Genomic DNA, 23,659 nt, shown 5'->3' with positions numbered 1-23,659 from the left:
GAGAGGAGGATGGCAGCAAAAAGGAAGAACCTGGATATAAGAAAGTATTTTTCAAAGAAACCTGTAAGTCACTTAAAGTCAAGTTCACTCATAAAATGTGTCCGTCATAATAACGTTACAGGCTATGCTAGGCTTTGGCCCACATCAGTCTAAAATTGTATGTAACCACGAAAAAAGTGTTTTAGAAGCTAACTGCACAACAGGCAGCACTACTAGTTATCTCAGTCTCAGAGTAGCATTTCTAATTTTGATTGAAACTGTCAGAGAAAACGGCAGCCTCGAGCAAGCCAGGATATTAGTTTACAGAGGCTGTTAAAATTATACGTCTAACGTTAAAATTTCATCCTAATGGTACTGACATATTCATAAGGTTAATTTTTGAGACAATATATCATGAGGTAGCCATGATTTTGCAAATATTCCACCTTGTAGTGCAGTTTGCACAAATTGTTTTAAAAATGCACTCACTCTACAAACATTACTGATGAGTGACTCATCAGTAATGTTTGTATAGTGTGCCTAAAATGTTGCATAATTTTGCTGAGAGATCTTTTACTGTGTGGTAATCTTATATGAGTAGTTGTATGGACAAAACCCACCAGGTCATTCAGTGTTCCCTTAGTGCTAATGTATCAGAGATGTTGGTGTACTATAACTGAAGTAATGTTGTTAAGTCCTTAAAGTCATATTCTTTTATTGTCATGACTGTATTTGAAGCTATTTTTATTTTTGTATGATACCTGAGTTATATGGAATATGGCTGAAGTAATCTAAATTCTAAAATACATTTGTTTAATAGTAATTTAACATTATATAATTCACATATAAAACTATGAATTGTAATTTTAAATGGTTTTAAAGCATGTAGAATAGCATATGTAGACAAGTATATTTCTCCCTTTTTTTTATTAAGAAGCAAAAACAAAAAGGAAAAAAAAAGAAACAGGGCAGGGTTCGGTGGCTGAATCATCCGTCCCCACCAATGCCAAAACCAAATCTACGCCCTTGGTATGGATGTGATGTAGTGAAATGAGTGTCTGCCGCTCACATGGACTGTTTCTGTCTGTTACTCTGAACTCTTTGAAATGCGGGGTAAAAAGCAGCATGCTGTTGAATATAAAGCTACAGATGCATATACAGTCTAGAACAGAAGTGAAAACATTAGTTACAACACTAAAAAGCCTGTTTCAAAAACAAAACAAAAAAAACTGAATCAAGTGCCCTTGAGCTCTGTTGGAGTGGCTTTAGCTCAGGAGGTAGAGCAGGTCATGTGCTAATTGGAAGGTTGGTGGTTTGATTCCTGCCTCCACAAACTGCCTGCACAAACTTGTAAATACCAACTCGTCTTCAATTCTCTAATATTTAATACTTTTTTTCTCTCCTTTTCTCCTTTTCATGGTTATTATTATTATTATTATTGTTCTACTGCTAAATTCTGTTATTTTCTTCTTAATATAACTGCACACTCTCTATATGCTCATGTAAAGCTGAGGAGCACGAGCCAAAGAATTTCATTTTGGATAAATGTGGCTACAATGTTTATCTGTACATGACAATAAAACTTGAAACATGTTGCTTGGCAAGATGATAATCCTGGTTTGCTTTCCAATGAATTGACTGGCATATGAAAGGGTGTAAATGTTAGATAGAAAGTACTTAAGCATAGAAAAAGAACTCTAAAAAGTATTGTCATATATATATCTATATGTATAGATATATATATGTGTATGTGTATATGTGTATGTATGTGTATATGTATATATCATAACAGGGTATGATATGTATCCTTTTTTTCTTAACAGCTAAAATCTGTTTGACGAATACATGCAACTTTTCAAGGGGCCCTGAGGACACCATCACGTAAACATTTACATTTTTATGATTTATTTTTTGTCTGTGTTTCTTTCTGTTTCTGAGTTTAAAAAAAACCCTTAGATCTAACATTAACGTGAGAGTAAAGTATAAAGAATTAGTAGAGAGTTGAGATTTAAATCATATTCAAAAATAATACATTCTTATGATATGAAATCACTGAATAGTTATAAATCAAAATGATTCATATTATCATCTTGTCATTTTTTTCCCTAAGGTCCTTAGCAAACATGGAAAAGGTTCTTGAGACAACAGAATTAAAAGGACCCACATTAATCGCAAATCCTTTCTGCAATTTAGTGGTCCTTGTGTACCAGCCAAATATCTCTGAACACATTGAAATGTATGCCAATGACACCGAGGTATGAAAACAGAAAAAATATTCTTAGTGGCAAACATGAAGTCAAACTACATCACTCGCTGGCATTTTTTCATTTTGGTCTTGACTGAAATTCACTATATTACCAAAAGTATCTGCATTACTCAAGTGTGCAGTAGATGTGAGATTTACATTACACTGTTACAATATTTACATGCAGTGTTTCGCTCTGTTTCTGATGATATAGGCGTACGTGGCTCCTCTCCCCAACAGCACAGTGAGTGTTCAACTACCAGCAGAACTGGGTGCTGGACCAAACAACAAGATTGTGTTTTCTGTGTTTACATTTCCTGAAACTAAGGAGGTAAGACATTACACTTGGTTATATAAATGTATCGAAAAGGATGTGAATAGTGTTAAATATCCCAATTCTTTGATCTTTGGGCTGAAGGAAGAACAACATTCGGTGTATAAATGCTCAATCAACAATCTCTTTATTCCATACAATTGTCATTATTCCATACAACACTTTGAGCATAAACATCCGGACGGGAGATGTGGACAGGAGGGTGTCTGCCAGATCTCGAAGTGTCTGACTGTTTGTCACATTCTTATAGCTTCAGCCCCCCTCCACACTGAGCATTCACATTCTTTCCATCTCTCAGTGAGCCTAAGTTATGACCTTGGCTTCCTGTTTTATCTCCTCCTGATGAGATGGGGCAGAAAACCTCTACGGTATGTTCTGTTCTCTTTGTAATCAGAAAGGGAAGGCCATGATTCTACACAAACAGCATTTCTTATAACTCAGCAGTGTAATGCATCATAAACAGTGTAAAGATTTCACAATCTTTAATCCAAGGCATAGTGTGGCCTATAGCCGTATTTTAAAAACAGATCACTTACACCTTACAATCCAGTGTTGCGAAGTCCATTTCTTCTTGCCCCTGATGCCCTCTGTGTTTGGGTAATTCAAATGCCAGAAAAATAATGGTTACAACAACAACAGTAGTTACAAATAACACTCCCATCACTCTCCAGTTCTCCCACAACTTTATTTTGGTGCTCCAGTTTCCCCCCACCCTCATCATGGTGCTACCTTAAGCCTTCAAACGTACTCAGACTAGAACCTCTGTCCGAGGAGTTTTTGACCTTTATTTTATTTCTGCAGCTACCAGTGTCTTCCAGTTGGGTGATTCTCTGCTCGTCTTCTTTCTTCAAACCTCAGGGGTCGACTACCCTTCGGATTATTCTGCCCCTATGGCCGAGATTTATGTGTTCTTTTTGGGGTCACAGCCGTGTCCCCCTTTTTTGGTCAGAGCCATTCGGGCCTCCTTGGTCTGGTGCGTCTGGATTTCCACCAGCCCCTTCATGGTTATTGCTGTGATTCTGGGATTCTCTCGAGGTGACTAGCAGGACCCCAAACGGCATGACCCTTGACCCCAATTGCTGTCTTGGCAGTCTCTGTGTCTGCTGCGAAGGATCCTCATATCTCCATGACCTCGTCTGGTGTCTGCACCTTTCTCTGTAAGAAACAGAAAAGCCAAACACCTCTCTGCCTCGACTTGATAATCTAATGTGCCAGTGGCAGACGCCCTCAGACATCGGTGCATTGGTGGTTCTTTGAGTCCGGGGATGGGCGTCCAGGTACGCACCAGCTCACTCCTGGTGGCTGCTTGTCGGGGCCTGGAGCCTGGGGCTCGCTCGGGCCCCTTCGGGGGCGGGGTGCCCTCGGCCTCTCGGCCTGGGGCTTGGTCACTCAGGCACAGCTGGCTGCCAGCGGAGCTCACGGGCACGTCACTGGAACCCCCCTGGCTTCTGCTCCGCGGCTGCTGAGTGACCCCTCATCTGGGGCTCTCCTCAGCTCTTTCCGGGATAGTGGCACGGTTGCCCCTCCGTTGGTCTTCCTTGGTCTCTTGTGCTCTGAGGGCCTCTGGATGTCTGGAGCCTGGATCTCCTCCATACCTGCTTCAGGCCCTGGAGGACTGGGCTGTGGCTCCCCACACCCTCTTAAAATACAAGCTTGCTCATGCTCACAGGTGTACACACGGGTCCTCACACACACAAACTGCACCCTTTTTGGTTCCTACCTCAAAGCACACTATGCGCTGTAAATCTTATGTGCTGCATAATAATATTCAATATTTAATATTTACTGCTATATACACATAGAGTATTGCGATGGTGTTATGTTTATTATATTGCTGTTTTTGTTTGCTTGTTTTGTCTTTTTTTTTCTCTCAACAGGTGATCCAGGTGATATATATAAAAATATGTATTTTTTGCCCCCCCACTTTTCTTTTCCCTTTTCTTTGCTCTTCATCACTATTCGTCTTCCCCGCTGTCTTTGTTTCCCTCCTTCTCCCCGGTCATGTCTGTCCCGTCTGTAACAACTGAAAATAAAATAAATAATAACAATAAAGGTCAATCAAATGGACCAATACGGCAAGGCAGGGATAGTCCACTTGGTAAAGTAATTCCGTTGGGCTTCTCTCTTTGCCTTCAGACAATAATTCTGATGGCAAAAGAACCAAACGGGACAGGCGGCCGGGAAAAAAAAAAAAAGATAATCTAATGTTATTATCCATTGTTCTTCCAGTGATTCAAAGTTGGTTTAGAATATCATGGTTGGGACTCTCTGACCCAGAGACTTTGTCTAATCATAATCTATGTGTGTAAGCGTGTTTGCCAGTCTTTGACAGTCACGCCAAATGAAGCTTATGGCCTTCAAAGACTGAGTGCCAACTCTCATGAGCACATTTGCAATGTGTGTATGAAAATAATTATAAAACATTCTCAATCCTAACGTTTTCCCTCGTTTCATACGTTTGAACGTGTGAAATGATTTATGCTTCTCACTGGTTCTCTAGAAAAAGTCTGGAATTCTGGAAACTTCTGGGTCATTATAATCTTAAATTTTACCGTACCTTAATTATTTAACACACAAGTAAACTTATAAAAATGATCATAGAAACCATTGTTTCATGTTAAATCTCGAATTCCCCCCTTTTGACACACTCCCATGTGTAAATTCACCAGAACTAGGAAATTGAAAGAAAAGGTTAGTGACATCATGTCTCAGACAACATCAGAAACTCTCCTCTCGAGTATCGTTGCTCCAGCCCTGCCACCCTGTGTGGCGGAATGAAATTAATTTAGTTATCATCTTAAATCTGTTGAACTCCTGGCTCTGCCCAGTGCCTGCATCCGCAGAACTGCCTACAAACAAAACCTGTGTGTTAATATGAACTTCACATTTGCAACTCCTTTTGTTCCCCACTGTCTTTCCCTCACTGACCACAGCAGGGGAATTTGTCTTGATTCAGCCGTAAAATCCAGCTCACCTGATCCATCACTGAGCTCAACCGTCACTGGCATCTGATAGTGTGGCACTGCATATTCTTCCCTTACTGTCGCTGTTTCCTCTGTTAATTAGATCTGTTAATTAGAGTCCTTAAACATGAAATAGACCGCATCCACAACGAGTCAATACAGCTGTGAATGTGGCCAATTCTCAGTTACCAATCAATTATAACTATTGGCATTATTATGGGCTTTCAGAGCGTGTAGCGGAGCCTTGACCTGAATTTAAAAAATAACTTGGAAAAAAAGCAATCTCACTAAACAATGAAAAAGAAATATTTGCTAAATATCTGCATAAATATTTATTTTACCTGGTTAATGGGACTTCTGCTCCTGAACCTCTGCGCACATCGTCTGCAAATCGGGGCTGTACGAAGTCACTTTCATCTACGCAGGACTGTAAGCTGTCATCTGTGAGGCGTGAGCGGTGTTTGTTTTTAACATAGTTCATAGTGGAAAATAGCTGCTCACATACATCTGTGGATCCGAAGATCATCATGAATCTGAATGCACATTACTTCATGTTTATGTGTCGGGGATGGCATTCCTTGTTTCAAACACGAGTTAATAATTTTATTTTAATATTTCAAGATCACACTAATCTTCTAATTTAGAACTACAATTTTAAAAAAGAACTAATGCAAATAAATTACACTTCAGTTAAATTCTCATAATTTATTTTCCCAAGCCATGTGGAGCCACAGTATAAGGATGAAAGAGGCTCCGGAGCCGTGGGTTGCCGACCCCTGATCTATACTAATTCTGTCTAATATTTACACTGTATTATTTAACTACCATGGTTGGTTAGTTTTGTTTGTTGTATCCCAACAAGATTAAAGAAATATTGCCTCTAAATAGCACTCTGGCTTGAAATCAGTTTGTCGCTGCCATTAATTCCATTATTCACATGGATTCCAGGCCTCAGTTTTTCCTACAGAATAATGCGCTGTGACAAGATCATCATTGTTAGTAATTTCATCTTTGAATGAGTCTTCTTAGAACACATACTATCATTCATTTGTAACATTTATGGCTGTACTTGTGTGTGTATTTGGGCAGTAATTTTGAACTCTACAATGGACATTTCAGGAATTTTATTCATGGTTTTCATGTCCTTATTAATGCCACTGCAATAAATTAGGTTAAAACAGCTATTTAATTGACAGCTGATTACTGTGAACTGTTAAAACCAGAGTGATGTGGTTCATGATATGTCTGTGCAGTTCTGCCACTAACCACAAATACATATTCACATATGCTTTGAATAAAAGACACTGGAAACACATACATATATTTTTTATTCTTTTAGAAAAAAAAATTGGTCACTATGCTCTTTGGTCATTCACGCCAATATGCTAGAGGAATATGCTAGTTGTGCAAAGTGGATGCTCTTCTGCAGTTACTGTTTACAACAATACACCAAATGTAAATCAATATACATTTAGATAAACTTGTAGGAATTTAAGTACACCAGTAAGAAATAACCATCACTGGGGGTCTTTTCCTTTTGGATACTTTAAAAGCACTTTAGAATAGTGAGAAAATCTTACATGATGCATGTTTTAGACACACTTTCCCATTAATATCAATGTGTCTTGTATTTTAGAATCTGTCTGAAGTGGCACATAAACTCTATAATCGAAAACTAGTTGGCCTGATTGTACAAAAGAAGAAGATATCAGGACTACGTGAACGTGTCAACATAACCATGCCGGTTACCAAAAATATAAATGTAAGAGCAACTTCATTTCATCATTTATTCCATTCATACTTTACATATTATAGTATTAAATAACATATGGAATGCATTGTGTATGTGACTAAATATGATATAATATGTATAACATAACATGCAGTATAATTGTGTTACAGGAAAACCAGAGTCTCTCCTGTCAGTTCTTAAATTTGTCAACAGGAAGTGAGTAACCAGTAATCACATCTGTCATGAATACATGTGACCCAAATATGTTATTTTATGAATAGGAATAATTGAGGTTTATGGTTTCAATAGGGACCTAAAAATTGAACTTATGTAATTCATTGGTGGCATCTTATCTATAATGGATCTCTTTGTTTTGCTTACCAGATTATATTGAGGATGGCTGTGAAACACTTTGGACACGTAACCAGAGTAATGTCACCTGTTCCTGTGACCACCTCACGTACTTTGGTGTACTCCTCACAGTAAGACTGGACTCATTGATTATATAAAGAGGAATTCAGGATATACAAAACCAAATTAATACAGGATCGATTCATTTATTTTATTTTTGTCTGATCATAGCAAAACAAACAATAATTTCAAAGAAATCTACTATCTATTTATTTATTTATTAACATTTTAGCACATTTTTAAACATAACAAATGATAGGTTTGTAGCTTGAACCTATTCGCTGGAACGTTGAAGGCAATGTGATTACACAGCAAGCAAGACACGAGTAGGCAACATTCTTAATGTTTCACGGGCACGGGAGAGAACTGGACAGGCGCCGTTCCTTCGCTTGACCCCAGTTGCTCTCGTCCGTTCCCCCGTAACACTGCTCTTTTATTGTGGTTCCATGAATATGCATAGGTTCATTAACATATGACCTCTTATAGGTATACATGTGAACAAAGAATACCTTGTGTGTGTGTGTGTGTGTGTATGTGTGTGTGTGGGGTCAACCTGTGACCCCAGGAAGACTCCCCAGAGCCGTCCATCTAAACAAAAGGCACTTAGACTCAAACAGATATACGTGTGTTTGCTATACCATATATCAGCAAGAGAAGATACGACCTCTCCTAGGAGGTGTGTGATCTATGCCAGAACACTCTGAAGAGGAGTGAACGCACTCCCCTCTTCATGCTACACAGAGTTGTTACAGACCTCCTAGGATGAGACATTCTTTCAATCTACAAATGATTATATACTTCTAAGCATATATGAGTAAATATTTCTAAGCATAAATGACAATCAACAATACAAATCTAACATTTCCCCCCTTTTGGCAATTATGCTAGAAAAGTACCCAGTTATGAATACGTCATGTCTGACAGTGTCAATGCAAACATTTTTATACTCAGCATATGTCAACGCACACAGTCTGACAAATATTTTAGCAGTTATCCAATTTCTCACCCAATGGTAAACTGCATCCTACGAGCAAACAAGTGAATTGTTAATGGTCATAAGAGAAATTAACATTTTCAAAAACACTCCAGCTTGATGGTGCTCCTCTGCAAGACATGTAAATCGCACGTCTCTCTGCAGAGTGGTTTAAGTTCTGCAGGACGTCATAAATGTGTCTTCCAGTTGTTTCCATCACTGTTCATAGGACCAGAGTCCAAATGTATATAGAATAGACATTCAAACATACCAGTTGAGTTTGTTGTTTGTCAACATCGGTCTCAGCTATCGTGAAAGCTGCAGACCTCTTCAGCACTCTAGTTTTATGGCCTCTCTGCCAACCCCCATCACCTCACTTCAGGCCTCCATCCTGTGGGGGATATTTATGACTCCTCCATTGTCCATCCTCTGCAGGAAAAACCCTGGAAAGGGTACTGGATCCAGTTATCTTACTGCTGTTATGATCACAGCAGTCTTCAGTGTGCCATCGTATGCACAGTACAGTGACACAGCATTAGGTGATGTTCATAGGAAACTGCTATCATCACCACCATAGCTTCTGGTTCCTGTGCTTCTCACAGAATCATGATGTCATCCTTGGACTCCCCCTGCGTTGTCGAAGGAGCTTGGCACGCTCCCCTCATCCTTCAGGTGCCCGTCTGTTGTCCACAATCTCCTCTGTTGGCCTCTGGAAAGCCCCCTTGGCACAGCTCTCATTCCAACGCAGCTTCGTGGTCCTTGCTGTGGCTCCGAAATTTGATCTCATGATGGGCCCCAAACAGCTCGACCTTTGACCTCAACCACTGCCTGGGCTGTCAGCTCTGCCTGGAATGGGTTCTCGCTTCTCACTGGGCCTCAGAAGATTTCTCAGGAGATTCCTTTCAGCAATACTTTAACTGCTGCACCTGTATTTCCTTGCTAGGAGGAAAAACTTCTATTTGGAAAGCATGTAAAGCATCATCAAACCACATTCTTTAGTTCAGTGAGCTTCATTTATGGCCCATCAAAGCCTCATCTGAACACAGATGCACCACTTGCATAGGTTTAATACCCGTTGAGGAACTGTTAATCACACAAATCACTGCAACAATCTTAAAAAACATAGTTTAGAAAACATAGTTTCATGTAATTCTGGACCCCTCCTCTTGACGCATGGACACTCCCATGAGTCAACTCATCAAAACCAGATTCCTGTCTGAAAGAAAAAGGTTAGCTAGATCATGTCCCAGGCAACATCAGGGCGTCTCCCCCTCTGGAGCAGCACCATAACCCTGCAATAAAAGATGTTAGTGTGTTTTGCACAGTAAGTGTGCTCAACATCTGGCTCTGCCTGGAGCCATCATACACACCATCATGGCCTGGAAAACAAGATCTGGAAGTGAAATCAAACTCCACACTTATAAACAATTGTAACATTAGAGTAATAAAGCATCAACAGGACAAGTATCATGTGCAGGTTTTCTCAAATCAGTAAACTACAATTATTGGCATAATTTGCCTCAGACATGGATCATCCCATGTACTCAGTTAACATTAATGTAATCGGTGACTTCCCTTAAGCAAAGTCACTCCATGTATTTAACACTAGGAGCTCAGTAGTGGCCAGCTAATGAGCCCCATATCAAACTATTCCATAAACACTGCATCTCTTAGTTGCTTTCTCATGTTACTTGTCCGTCTCTGCTGAATCCTCTACATGCACTCTTAGAAAAACAAACATTAGCAACACACATGGATAATCCTGGTGATCAGGCAGAAGTTGACAGGTTCCAGAGGTGCTATAAAAAGACCATAAAGTTAGCCATCCATAGCTGTGGAAAGAAGTAACACTAGTTTCAACACAGGAAATGTCTCACATGTTATTCACATCGTCAAAGTAACCTTCACATTTTCCCAACAACACAGTGTAACAGCATCACCAACTCATGACCTGTAAACACAGTTTTCTTCACACATAAACCCAGAAATCCTGTAGTAAAAAACATCAACCAGCTGTCCTGGTATAAATCACATGATCAAATCACATGAAGAACTGTAATGCTGTAGAAAAGTTAGCGCTGCGCAGGTGTATACACACTTTCTCACAGTTACCTCTGTGAGCAACACAAGGTAGTGAATAACACCCCTGGTAGATGCACAGACACAGAAAGTGGCATTTAAAAGGTTAAATCGGTATGGCCAAAGCTCACGCAACCTCAAATGTTGTTGTCATCTTTCTGCTCCTGTAAAAAGAAACACACATAGATTCGTCTGCACCTTTGTCAGGTGGGGGTTAACTTCGCACAGTGATGTCAGTCAGTCTGTCAGTTTCTGTCCGCTTTTACCAGTCAGTCAATTTTATTTTCTCTCACTCATTCATTCATGCATTCTTTCATTCTTTCTTTGCTGATAGTGGAACCTATTGTCGCCTTTAGTTTCCACTCTTAGCAAAATGACGTCATTTCAAAAAGAAAAGAAGAACTTTATATGGGATTATCTTGCTTAATCCTTTTTTGGGTAGGGACCTATTTTCTAATTGTCCCATATAAGTGGCTTTCTCCAGAGCCCATTGCAATCTTTTGGAGAAATTCACTTGCAACAATTTTCTCGACGACGCGTCGTATAGCGCTTCAGTTCTAATCGTGCAGATCTGCTCAAACAGAGATCATCAAACAAAACTTTCAGTGCACTGTAAAAGTATCAAAATAAAAAGGCCTCGTTAAGTCATGACACACGCTCCTCATCTCAGGAGGGTAAATCATACCATTAGCATGGTTTATCATACCATCATACTAATTGGCAGGCTCAACTTCACAACAAAAGAAAAATCATCAGCTAGATTAATTCAAAACCAACCCAACCATTAGCCGCACAACACACAACATAAGCCTCATGTCTTATTAGCTATGAATTTTAATCCCCAGGACTGTACTTTTTACTCATTTAGGCCACAGATTTTATTTAGTTTTCCTTTTTCCCCTTCATCATAAAACATGTGACATGTTGTCATGCATTTCGCAAAAGAAGTTTGTTCTCATGTATTCAGAGTTGTGTATCTGGGTACAGGATTCACTCGCACATCACAACAGGAAACTCAGTGTTTTAGAGTCTCCACTCCAACACATCCCATTCACTTGTGCTAGAATTCAGTCACCTTTCATTGATCTAAGAACTATCAACTAATTTGCATATCAGCTATTAACCCACTAAGATGACAGGACAACAGAAATGCATGTTCAAAATATCTGTGAAGGTTCTCAGTCATCCAGGTCATCGTAGTCAAAGGAGTTTGCAAAGAAAAGCGTCTGGACTTCTTTAAGTTGCTTGAAGACGTTTCACCTCTCATCCGAGAAGCTTCTTCAGTTCTAAGGTCAAATGGCCGAGAGTCCCAGATTTAAACCCAGTGGGAGTATCCCCCCAAGGAGGGACAAAGGACCCCCTGGTGATCCTCTAATCACATGCGCCAAGGTGTGAAAGCGGGTGTGGGACCTAATCAGCCAGGGTTTCGGGTGAGCCCATTGTGAAACCTGGCCCCACCCTGTCATGTGATTTCCTGAGGTCAGATGGCCCAGGATGTGAGTGGGCGTTAAGGCGTCTGGGGAGGGAACTCAAAACTGGATTATAGATGGCAGACAGTTGGTGTACGACACCAACTGTCTGTTGGTGTCGTACACAGACAGTTGGTGGCAGACAGTTGGTGTACGACACCAACTGTCTGTTGGTGTCGTACACAGACAGTTGGTGGCAGACAGTTGGTGTACGACACCAACTGTCTGCCATCTATAATCCAGTTTTGAGTTCCCTCCCCAGACGCCTTAACGCCCACTCACATCCTGGGCCATCTGACCTCAGGAATTCACATGACAAGGTGGGGTCAGGTTTCACAATGGGCTCACCCGAAACCCTGGCTGATTAGGTCCCACACCCGCTTTCACACCTTGGCGCATGTGATTAGAGGATCACCAGGGGGTCCTTTGTCCCTCTTTGGGGGGATACTCCCACTGGGTTTAAATCTGGGACTCTCGGCCATTTGACCTTAGAACTGAAGAAGCTTCTCGGATGAGAGGTGAAACGTCTTCAAGCAACTTAAAGAAGTCCAGACGCTTTTCTTTGCAAACTCCTTTGACCATGTTCAAAATATTATCACAAAAATAGTATTTCCCTCATACAGTAAATTACTTGTGCTGCATCAATGAAGCAGAAAGCATCTCCCAATTTACTATATTAACAACTAAATTTATTGTCTGATCACTGGTTGGTCAAACCAGAATTTTTTTTCCCACAAAAGTTAAACTGCTGTCCTGCAACATAGTTAGTTAACTGTCAGCATTGGATAAATTCAGCATTTGATAACAAGTCTCTGTTAAATTTACACTATTTTAACACTGATGAGAGATAACAAGCTGATCTTCATTGCATGTGTGTGTGTGTGTTATTAGGCAGGTTTAATCAATGTCTGTGGAGCTGCAACTCCAGCAGGGCATGTTCTTAAAGCTGCCTTTCCTACACACTTCTCTGCCATTCATTGATCATCATTTTCAACTAATGTGCTGTGAGTCCAATGATCTCTGCATCACTTCTCATCACACTAAGTGACTTGGACAAGATGATAAACAGACTCACATGCTTAAGATGTTGTCTACTCTTCATGAGCTCTCTTGTGTTTGTGTTAGTAGGGTTAATGCATGTTCTGCTTGTGTGTGTGATTTTGTATATGTTTCTTTTTGCAGTGTTTCAGATTCCTTCACAATTCTCCACTTAAACAGTCAGTTTTCTTTTCCCCAGGTTTGCTAACCCAAATTTTGATTTCCCACATTAAACAACAGCACTCTCTGTGTTCTTACCTCCTCTCACTCTGTTGTCCTCTCCCACTTCAACAGTCCAACAGCCGGCAGTTCTTCTTCAGCTTTGTCCTGTGTTCCACTGTCTCTTCTTGCCATTTTCTCCAAAGGTGGCAAATGTCAAACTCCAACAGTCTCCTCAGTTCTCCTCAAACGTCCTTTTCACAAGCACAGTGAATTTGCAGCTTGCTGGAAACACAGTGTCATTCATCCAATCAGTCAGGATGATGGTTTGCTCTTCTTCTTTGATACTGTTTGTCCACACTGCTGCTGCTTGCTGGGACTCTTTGCTCAGGACTTTGCTGCTGTCTCTTTATCTGCCATATTATTGCTCTTTGGAACTGCATTCCTTGTCTTCAGGGAGGAGTGAGAGCTCACTTGTGAGGTTGAGGGACACATGGTGCTGTAAATAAGTTAGCCCAAAAATTGGCCTGAACATTTCCAATGATCTTAAACTATAACTTTCTTCCGACTGCTGCATGTGAAAAATCGATCCAGGTCTGCTTTTCATCTGAAAGTGACAAAACTAAGACATTTCCATTATTATTATCACTGCTTAACCAACACACAGAACTCTCCTTTCTTAAAAGCAGAAAATGAGATTGTAGTTGTTCTTGGCTGATAGACACAAAACTTTTTCCTATGATTTTTCATCTACAATGTAGATTCTGTCTCTTTTTTACTCTTTTTTTCTTTACACTAGCTGGTGACCTGCAGAATCACCACTCTCACAATTTGTGACAATTACGTTTACACAGCGCACACACACACTGCGACGTCAGGCACATTCACACTCACTTTTTTTCATCTGCATAAATAAATCATATGGCTGATGATATGTGCCATGGTGATCCATAAGTATGATCACAAGTTTATTTAATTATTTTTCAACCCAACAAAACAAATAAACAAAAACATGATGCTGATGCTATGAACACTCTACACACATGAATCAAGATCCAGGAAAACTGCTGCGCATCTGAAAGAAGAAGCTGAACTCACGGATACGCTACATACTCGAGTTATCATAGTTCTCTTCCCCCCTCTCTGATGAGTTCTCAGCCAGCTCCTGATCTGATCATGTGTAGCTTGCTCATCAGCTCAGAAGAGACAGCAACACAACCTCACACAGTGGTTGCGTGCTTTGCCCACAGTGGCAAAGACTTACATTTTCATATTCAACTCAGCTTCTCCATCATGTAGTTTTCAGCTGTTTCACACAGGGTTCAACATATTAGTTGTTTTCATAGGTGTGCTCTATATCTCAACAATGGCTCATATTAGGATGACAGTTTTCAAACAGGTCAAGTGCCTCTATGCACGTAATGAGGTAAAATATTTACCTATTTTACTTCATCTCATATGTCATTGTACTGAATTTGAGCAACCTTAAGCTTAATGCAGATTACTGTTAACAACTGGTTAAAGTAATGGTCTGGAGCACAGGCCATTGTTGATCAGGGCAATCTAAAGAATCATCTAAACATTTTGTGTCAGCACGGGGTGGGGGAAGCCATTCACCAGAGCATAGCTTAACTGCTGCTGATGTGGGCTGGCCTTCTCCACACACTCTTCAAGGCTGCTGTTTTCCTGAAAACTTCTAACATTTGAGATTCTCCCGTGACTAGTTTACGCTCATGACAGTTATGAGAATATAAATACCTCGCACTGTTGGGAGTAAATTCTTGCAAAAATGTGTTGTCTCCCTGTGAGGCAGTCTTACTTGCTCGGGAACCCATGATAACAACAACAGCTGTCACAGACCACGTGTTCTGCTCTGCACCCACTCACACAAACACATCCACCCAACAGCACAAAATAGGCCTACTCCGGACCCACACCGGACCGCTCGGGACACCAACCCAGTTCTGGGACCCTAACCCAGTTCTGGGACACTAACCCAGCCGCGCGACAAAGCCCAATGAAGGGACGCTTGGGACACAAACCCTGGGCGATTTCTCCAAAACCTCTCTCTCGGGACCCTAACCCAGTTCTGGGACACTAACCCAGTCAACTCTTCCAACTTACTCGGCGTTGCTTAGCGTGTAATATCAGCCTCGGATCCCGCCGATCGTCATTCGTCGGGGAGAGAAAACAGACAGCTAATCCACCGGCCCGATGACAAATTCTCACGTCTCGCTGACGTCAGGGTTCTCTCCTCGGTGAATGCCGACTCCAGGGATCCGGCTCGAAGGACCAATTAATGATAGGTTTGTAGCTTGAACCTATTCGCTGGAACGTTGAAGGCAATGTGATTACACAGCAAGCAAGACACAAGTAGGCAACATTCTTAATGTTTCACGTGCACGGGAGAGAACTGGACAGGCGCCGTTCCTTCGCTTGACCCCAGTTGCTCTCGTCCGTTCCCCCGTAACACTGCTCTTTTATTGTGGTTCCATGAATATGCATAGGTTCATTAACATATGACCTCTTATAGGTATACATGTGAACAAAGAATACCTTGTGTGTGTGTGTGTGTGTGTGTATGTGGGGTCAACCTGTGACCCCAGGAAGACTCCCCAGAGCCGTCCATCTAAACAAAAGGCACTTAGACTCAAACAGATATACGTGTGTTTGCTATACCATATATCAGCAAGAGAAGATACGACCTCTCCTAGGAGGTGTGTGATCTATGCCAGAACACTCTGAAGAGGAGTGAACGCACTCCCCTCTTCATGCTACACAGAGTTGTTACAGACCTCCTAGGATGAGACATTCTTTCAATCTACAAATGATTATATACTTCTAAGCATATATGAGTAAATATTTCTGAGCATAAATGACAATCAACAATACAAATCTAACAACAAATGTGCAACATAATTTCTTTTGAAAAAGAAATCCTTTTGGTTGGTTGTTCAACAAGCATTTGCAGCTGTGGTACTGGAGATTTGAGTAAGTGTGTTGCTGAGTTTGATGTCATTCAGATGAGTCAGCCTCGTATCTGACACGTATTAGGTGATCTAATCTGTTCCTGTGAACACCTCCCATTATGTTGTGTTCGCATTGGTAGAATTGACTTTCTTCGTTATATAAAATTGAATTCAAGAGCTGCTATTCATTTGGAGTGGAGATGACTTCTTTGAATATCTTGACTCCTGTACATTTTAGTGCTGGTGACCTGAAGAAGTGCATAGCTGTTTAATGTTGCTCCCTTCTTCCCTCTGTGTGTAGGAGGAGGGGCAGACATGCCTGTTACCACCATGTTTAAACTTATTATAACAAATAACCATTAGAGCCTTTTTCTGACCCTAACCAATGTTTAGGTTTTATGTCCCATAATAGCTTTAGCCATTCATATCAGTCAGTGAGGCATCAGTTATTTTGTTTAAACACAACTGACCCAAAGTCAGTTGGCAAAGGAACTACATTATCCTGTATATCAATGAAAACTTACCACTGAAAACATCACTAGAGTAATGCATAGTAATCTTCCTAGAATGATTTTAGAAAAAAAACCCTCTCCTAGATGGCTGTGATGTGAAGCTAAAGCTGCATACACACTGGAAGTGATTCACAGCCTCATGACAACCACAGCCTAGTAAAACAAGTAAAAAATACAGTAAAAAGCCACTAGTTTAACTCAGAGGGATAAAAGTGCAGATTAAAAAGCTGCTGAAAACTTGATCAAAGTTAACAGACTGATTTACTTGAGTAAACATCTGACAGTCAAAACAGATTTTACTTTAACAAAAACATTGAGATTTTATAGAGATGCTAAGTATAAGATCACAGAAATTCTAAATTTATCTCTATATTTCAAATTCATTAATGTTCATTTTCTTTTGTTTAGTGTTTTACATTTGAATGTTAAAGAAATGTCCAACAGCTGGTATCAGCTTGGCTATGTTGGAGCTCTAGACCTAGTTGTAAGAGGTTTAGCTCTGCTATGATATCCAAGCATCTAACAGTTTGAGTTGATCCTAGAGGTGGGTGGATTGATACTGCCACGATAGCAGGTCCTGAGAGACCCTGAGAGGTCAAATGCATCGCAACGTACAAAAACACCACCAGATAGAAAAATGTTTCAAAAGCCCACAAAACACAATGATAGTTGAATAAAACACAACAGAAATAGAAATAATTCCATCAAGGCTAAAAAAAAAAAATAATCATAGGAGACAATAACATGACAGAACTGCTGCAGAAGTGACAAGTTAACAGTAGACAGCTAAAAGAAAACGTGTCTACATTTTTCTCCCTCCCAACACTGAACCCTCTGCTTATTTTAAGCATGTCCCAGCTCTGTATCTCCAAGTTTTGGTTTCTGTTGCTTCTCCAGCTGGTTTGTCATGTTACTGTGTCCCCATATAGATTTTTCTTGGTTTTTCTATTTCCACTGGATTTATTCAACTTCCATTTTATTTTCTGTGCTTTTGCAGCGTTTTTTTACAGTTTTTCTGAATTGCTAAAACACATTTCCTAAAATCTCATCTCTTTGTGTCAAAACACTAAACACAAACTGTAAAATTCAAGCTACACTCACATAACCTTTAACTTGTCTTGCAAAACCAAATATTTGACCCAAAACTATTTTAACTTTACTCAAAATCAACCACTACTGTCAAAAGCCACACAAAACCAGCCAATGTGCAAACACAAGTTAGCAATGATTACACACTACAGAAATAAATACAAAACATTGTGGGATAGCTGGAAATATCTAGTCATTCATTTATTCTTGTACTCACATTGTAACAAAAAAAGAACTGCAGTAAAAAGGTTAAATATGTATACATTAAAAAATCATATGTTTTTTACAACATATTAAGATAATTTATTCTGCCTCACATCATGCCTTTGTGCTGGGTCAGGCCACAGGAGGAAAGAATCGTTTCGCATGCCAAAATCCAGCCCTGGGAAGATCCCACTCCTATCTCACCACATGCTCCATTCAATGCTTAAAGTAGATTTTCCTGTGTGTAAGGGTTTCGGTCGTGTACTTTACATCTCCATGCTGAGAAAAACTCCTCAATAGGGTCCAAAAAGTATGGTGGAATAAACACATTGATAAAATGTTGCTCATTGTGAAACCAATTGCATATTCTTGGACCACAGTGAAAGATCACATTGTCCCAAATGTTATGGGATGCTCCACTGCTGTATTTCATGCAATCGAATTGCATTATTCTGACGGACCATATCCACAGTAAGTGTCTCCTGGTGTTGTGAGCACACGCGTGTTCTTCCACCCTCATGTGGTCGTCTTTCAATTCCAAGCAAAATACCATTTAGTTATAAGTATACTTGTATACATACCACATGTATACATCATACTATTTCATTTACAGAACTAAAATTAGTTTGTTGTGTACAGAGAATCTTTGAGCTTGACTCAGTGGTTAGCCCTCATGAATACATCTTCTTGGATGAAGCTGTATTCAATCTAGCAAAAAGCAGAAGAAGAGGTTGCAACATATGTTTTCAATTTTGAGTGTTTAGTGTGTTAATGATGAAAACAGTGTGTTAGTTGTGTTTAACTTCTGTGGCCTGTGTGCAACATTCTGGTTACAAGTAAGCTAATGTAAATATGTGTTTTCTCCACAGGTTTCTGGACCTGTCTCAGAAAAAGACGCAATAATATTGACGTATATTTCCCAAATTGGTTGTAGTGTCTCTCTTTTTGCCCTTGCCATCACGGTTTTGCTCTTCATCTCAAATAGGTAACTTTCTTTGATGACATTCTTTCAGCATTTATCAGTCGTCTACTCTCTCGCATTATTAGTATCAGGCTCTTGTTACTAAGCCTCTGCTCATTTCTTTCTGTCTTGTTTGTTCTTTTTGTTTGTTTGTTTGTTAGTCTTTGTGAATTTCCATCTTTATTCATTACTTTAATAAAAGGAAATACATTCTTTTCACAGCAAACGCAATTCGTTCAGTTTTTATTATGTTAGTAATTCTGTCAACCATCCCATTCTTCTTTCTTCACTTGATATGGCTTTCTTCCATGACATGACCACTAAATTTGCCACTTACTCTGTCTCCAATGTCTAACAGAACACTCAGACTAGATGTTTCTATGAAGGTCCACATCAATCTTGCAATTTCTCTCATCATCCTCAACCTGCACTTCCTGCTAAGTTCCACAGTGGCAGCAGTGTCCTCCACTGGGGTCTGTTTCTACATGGCTCTTGTCCTTCACTATTCCCTGCTGGCCACTTTCAGCTGGATGGCCTTGGAAGGATTCCACCTCTACCTTCTCTTAGTCAAAGTCTTCAACATCTACATCAAGAGATACCTGCTCAAACTCAGTGTGGTGGGATGGGGTGAGTGGAGCCATTTAAGCAGGAAGCTGTTATTATCAGTCTGCTAACTTTGAAATGACTGCTCAGTTCTTGTGTTTCAGGAGTTCCTGCGATCATTGTGTCAGTGGTGGTGATCATAGACAGAAGTTTTTATGGTCCTGTTGCTGTGGACAACTCCACCAGCACTATAATGTAAGGAACAAATGTGAATGCATGTAACACCTCAACATAATTGTACTCAAACTGTTTTGTATGCGCATTGGAGTGATTTATTTAAACAATAAAAGCTCAAAAAGGGAAAGGCATAAAATCCTATTTAACCTAACATGTAATCTCACAATTGTTTGGCTCTGAATGTCAGTAGTTCCACCTACATGCACTCTTACTATGTGACTCTAAATCACCTGGGCATGTGAGAGAGATTAAAATATGATCTGTAATCACTTCCTTTGTAGATGTTATATAACTAATGAGACAGTGAAGGTGGTGACTACAATTGTGCTGTTCGGCTTGGTGTTCCTCTTTAACGTGATCCTATTTGTGATAACACTCTGGCATATTTTGATGCTCCGCCGTGTCAAAGAGGTATGGGTTAATCTTTAAATCTTTATAATGCATCTTTAAATCTTGAAAAGTTTATTAATGTCTACATTTTTCTCCATTGGCAGTCCCTTGAAAAGGCCGCAATGAACATGTGTTAAATATTCAGTAGCATCTTTATTTCAAAGGATAAACAAAGTGACAGTGGGTTACCAGTCATTTAGTTTTTCTGATAAACATTTATCCATCTTCTTGTACATTTCTAAACTGTGTAATGGGTTTAAGGTATGAACTATTCCTGAGTGTAAATGCTCACCGTTGTGTATTCCTATCAATTTTCTGTCCTTAGTAATTGCCTGATTAGTGTAACCTGTGTGTCTCACCTGTTAGCTATCAGCTAATCACTCACTTGTGCAAATATAGGCTCCCCATTTTCTTGCATCCTTGTTCATTTAGATTTTCTAGTGCGTCTTATATTTTTGTTGTTTTCCTAGTGTGTAGTTTTGATCTTCCCATGTTTGACTTTTTTAGAACAGTATGGAATTTGTTTTTTGCCTGCTTCTCACTGAGAATATTTGTCTTAATGAATACCTTCCAATGTAATGCCACTGCCTATCTGTCCCTAGATTTGTTTTTTACCCCTCAACCATAAAAGGCTGATGGGCACACAGCCATGCACATCTAAGATTTTCAATGCCAAAATTCAGCAATAAGACAACGTTGGGTTTGAAATTGGCACTGTAGGTGTAGCTGCTAAAAATCTTGGACAAGTTCAAATCCTGGTGACCTTGGCCTCAAGGTCAGAGGTCAGCCTTTCTAAAAATCACCTAGGATTTGCAGCTTTATAGCGTAGGGTTATCTACGAGGAGGCTGAGGGGTAGCACTGGCAACGTGCATTATTTTTTGAATTTTACTCAAGTTGTAAGTGAGATACCTCTTCCTTGTGTCAAAGTGCTTGCTTGTATGTTATCAATTTCCATTTAGCATGCAGTATAAGTGAATAAAAGAGTCTAAAGATAATACACAAACTGAAAAAAGGATGCTATCTCAGTCAGTAGACAGGAAGCGTTTTAGTGGTCACTGTTCAAACACATTTAAAAGTCATGTTAGTTTAAAGAGCACAATTTTACATAAACTGGATAAGAACTGTGATTTCCCTGATTAGATAAGAATACTGACAATGAGTTTTAAAACAGATTTCAAGTTCTCTTGCTGCTTGTCAGATGTTCTATAATGTCATGTGTCATTTTATGCTTGGCAAATCAGTTTGGACAGCACAACCGTGACAGAGCCAAGAAAGACATTTGTACTCTGCTGGGAGTCATCACTCTGCTCGGCATTACCTGGGGCCTGATCTTCTTCTCTTTTGGCTATCTGACCACTCCTGGCCTCTACCTCTTCTGCATCCTGAACTCATTGCAAGGTCTGCACAACCTGCTGAATGATGAAATACTTGCTTTCAATTTTACCATGGATGTTTGTAATCTGTATGCATGAACTGTAACCAGGCACAGTCTTTACTACTTCTCCCTTGTGTCATGCAGGATTCTTCATATTCCTGTGGTTTGCGATGTCACTGAGAAAGACTAAAGATCCCCGTGCTATGGCAACCAGTGAAACGGCTACCACAAGCAAGTAGTTTGAACACAACTACCAACTCATCAAGATGCTCCCATGTTTGTGTAGTTTATATGTAATATTGTAAGATGTTCCTACTAACATATGTTTTCATTATTAATAATATGTCATGAAAAGAAGTGTAGCAAATCTAAATGCAGACTCCAGAAGCAGACTTAATGAAACAAAAAACAAGCCTTATGTGGCTGATTTAAAGCTAAAAGAGTGAATCCCAACAAATAAAATAATTTATATAACTGATGCTGATCATGTAAATGTTAATCATATGACGTACCCCCGAATGCCATAACCTTCTGATATGTTTTGAACTTGTAACAACAGCCTGTTAAACACTCAGGTCAACAATGAACATCATGCTGTTGTAAGAAAGTTGCAAAGTTGTTGCCTTGCAGGAAGAATATAAGCTTATATAAGTTATATTAATCAAGGTTCTGTATAATGCGATTTACATTAGTAATACTGTTTATAGGCTACATGTATATATATATCCGTCAGTGTAGGGTTTCTTTTCTCAGCTGTTAGAAGATTCAGGTATTTATTTTACACTAACTGATTCCATATGTTCCTTAGTAATGAAGTGATGATTTTTACTGGTCGTTCTCATTCATACGACTTGCACAAATTACATCAATAATAGCATTCTGAAGTAAACCAATATGCACATTTTGCAGTCCATCTTAAACTGTAGTGTGAACATATCAGACACCCTCTGCAACGTTGTGAAGGAGTCTAGAATAAGTGTGAGCAGATTTCCTCTGCAGTGCGCCTCCTATTTGCTAAGTCATTATCAATTTTCTTATCCTCATTATTATTATTATAAACCTTTCCTTGATCTAATGACATTTTCCTTTAAGGTAAAGGAAAATACACTTTCTGCATTGCTGATGTGATTTGGCTTAGGAAAGTACCTCACCTGGTACTGGTTTAGTCCTTTGTAGTTATATTGTGTACATCTGAACATGCATTGTTAATTCACTAAATGCTGTGATATTAATATCAACAATAAAAGAAAATGAAAATTGTTTCTGTAACATGTTTGTCAAGGATGTAGGTGTTTGGCAGGCAGAGTTGTGGACCCAAAACACAGGACTCAGCAACACAGAACAACAACTAAACAGTACCAGACATGAAATAAACTCACTGGCTATAAGCTGAACTGAAACAATAAGGATCTTCAAGGTTCAAAACACCCAGGTCATGTGTACACTACAAAATCTAAAGTTTTGGTGCATTTCATTCCAATTTCAACAGGTGGCGTACCTGCTGCTTCTCCTGCACTCTGAGGTGTCAGGAATACCATTTTTGTTAACCAGAGTAAATTGTAATAACTGAATTAATGTTTCATTGACATTACCGCTTCTATTTATTTAACCTTTATTTATACAGGTTGTCCCACTGAGATTCACAATTTACAAGAGAGCTCTGTTTCAGACATACAGATTGTAATTACGCCCCCATGTGTAAAAGAAAACAGTACCCTATCTCTCATTATTATTTTTGCTGCAGATTGTGAAGACCAATACAACACTGGAATCAAAAATGTAATCAAGTAAATATGATATAGATATGTTAATAATATTCATGGTAAGAAATATGGTTAAAAGTATGTTGTGTTAGATGGCAGAGAAGGGTTTTGTGGGAAAAGGTTCACTCAGCATGAACCAGTTGAAAGTTAGAAGAGCAGTTGGAGAGAAAGGAAAAGAGATGTTTGAGAAGTGAGTTAATAGGTTGATGTGTGGGTGAAAAACTATAAAAAAC

The 23,659-nt window shown here is 39.6% G+C and overlaps 1 protein-coding gene across 1 annotated transcript; it reads left to right on the top strand.

Moving 5' to 3' along the window:
• The first annotated feature begins 1,803 nt into the window (after positions 1–1,803).
• LOC100712239 (adhesion G-protein coupled receptor G5) lies at positions 1,804–22,138 on the top strand. Its single transcript, XM_003437579.4, has 12 exons — positions 1,804–1,860; positions 2,090–2,234; positions 2,439–2,555; positions 7,158–7,283; positions 7,424–7,469; positions 7,638–7,735; positions 19,026–19,141; positions 19,476–19,744; positions 19,825–19,915; positions 20,179–20,308; positions 21,530–21,686; positions 21,808–22,138. Exons 2-12 carry the CDS (start codon positions 2,103–2,105, stop codon positions 21,900–21,902), a joined length of 1,377 nt encoding a protein of 458 aa, XP_003437627.2. The 5' UTR covers positions 1,804–1,860; positions 2,090–2,102; the 3' UTR covers positions 21,903–22,138.
• The last annotated feature ends 1,521 nt before the right edge of the window (positions 22,139–23,659 follow it).

Source organism: Oreochromis niloticus, linkage group LG1, assembly GCF_001858045.2.
Source record: "Oreochromis niloticus isolate F11D_XX linkage group LG1, O_niloticus_UMD_NMBU, whole genome shotgun sequence".
Classification (NCBI taxonomy): Eukaryota; Metazoa; Chordata; class Actinopteri; order Cichliformes; family Cichlidae; genus Oreochromis; species Oreochromis niloticus.
Note: the sequence above shows the minus strand (reverse complement) of the source record. Positions and strands in the feature narration are given on the sequence as shown.

Bases quoted from the DNA above. Each gene is read 5' to 3' on its own strand.
- LOC100712239 (XM_003437579.4), top strand. From the start codon at position 2,103: ATGGAAAAGGTTCTTGAGACAACAGAATTAAAAGGACCCACATTAATC. The intron at 7,470-7,637 runs GTGAGTAACCAG...TTTGCTTACCAG, and splicing joins CTTAAATTTGTCAACAGGAA to ATTATATTGAGGATGGCTGT. The intron at 21,687-21,807 runs GTCTGCACAACC...TGTGTCATGCAG, and splicing joins CATCCTGAACTCATTGCAAG to GATTCTTCATATTCCTGTGG.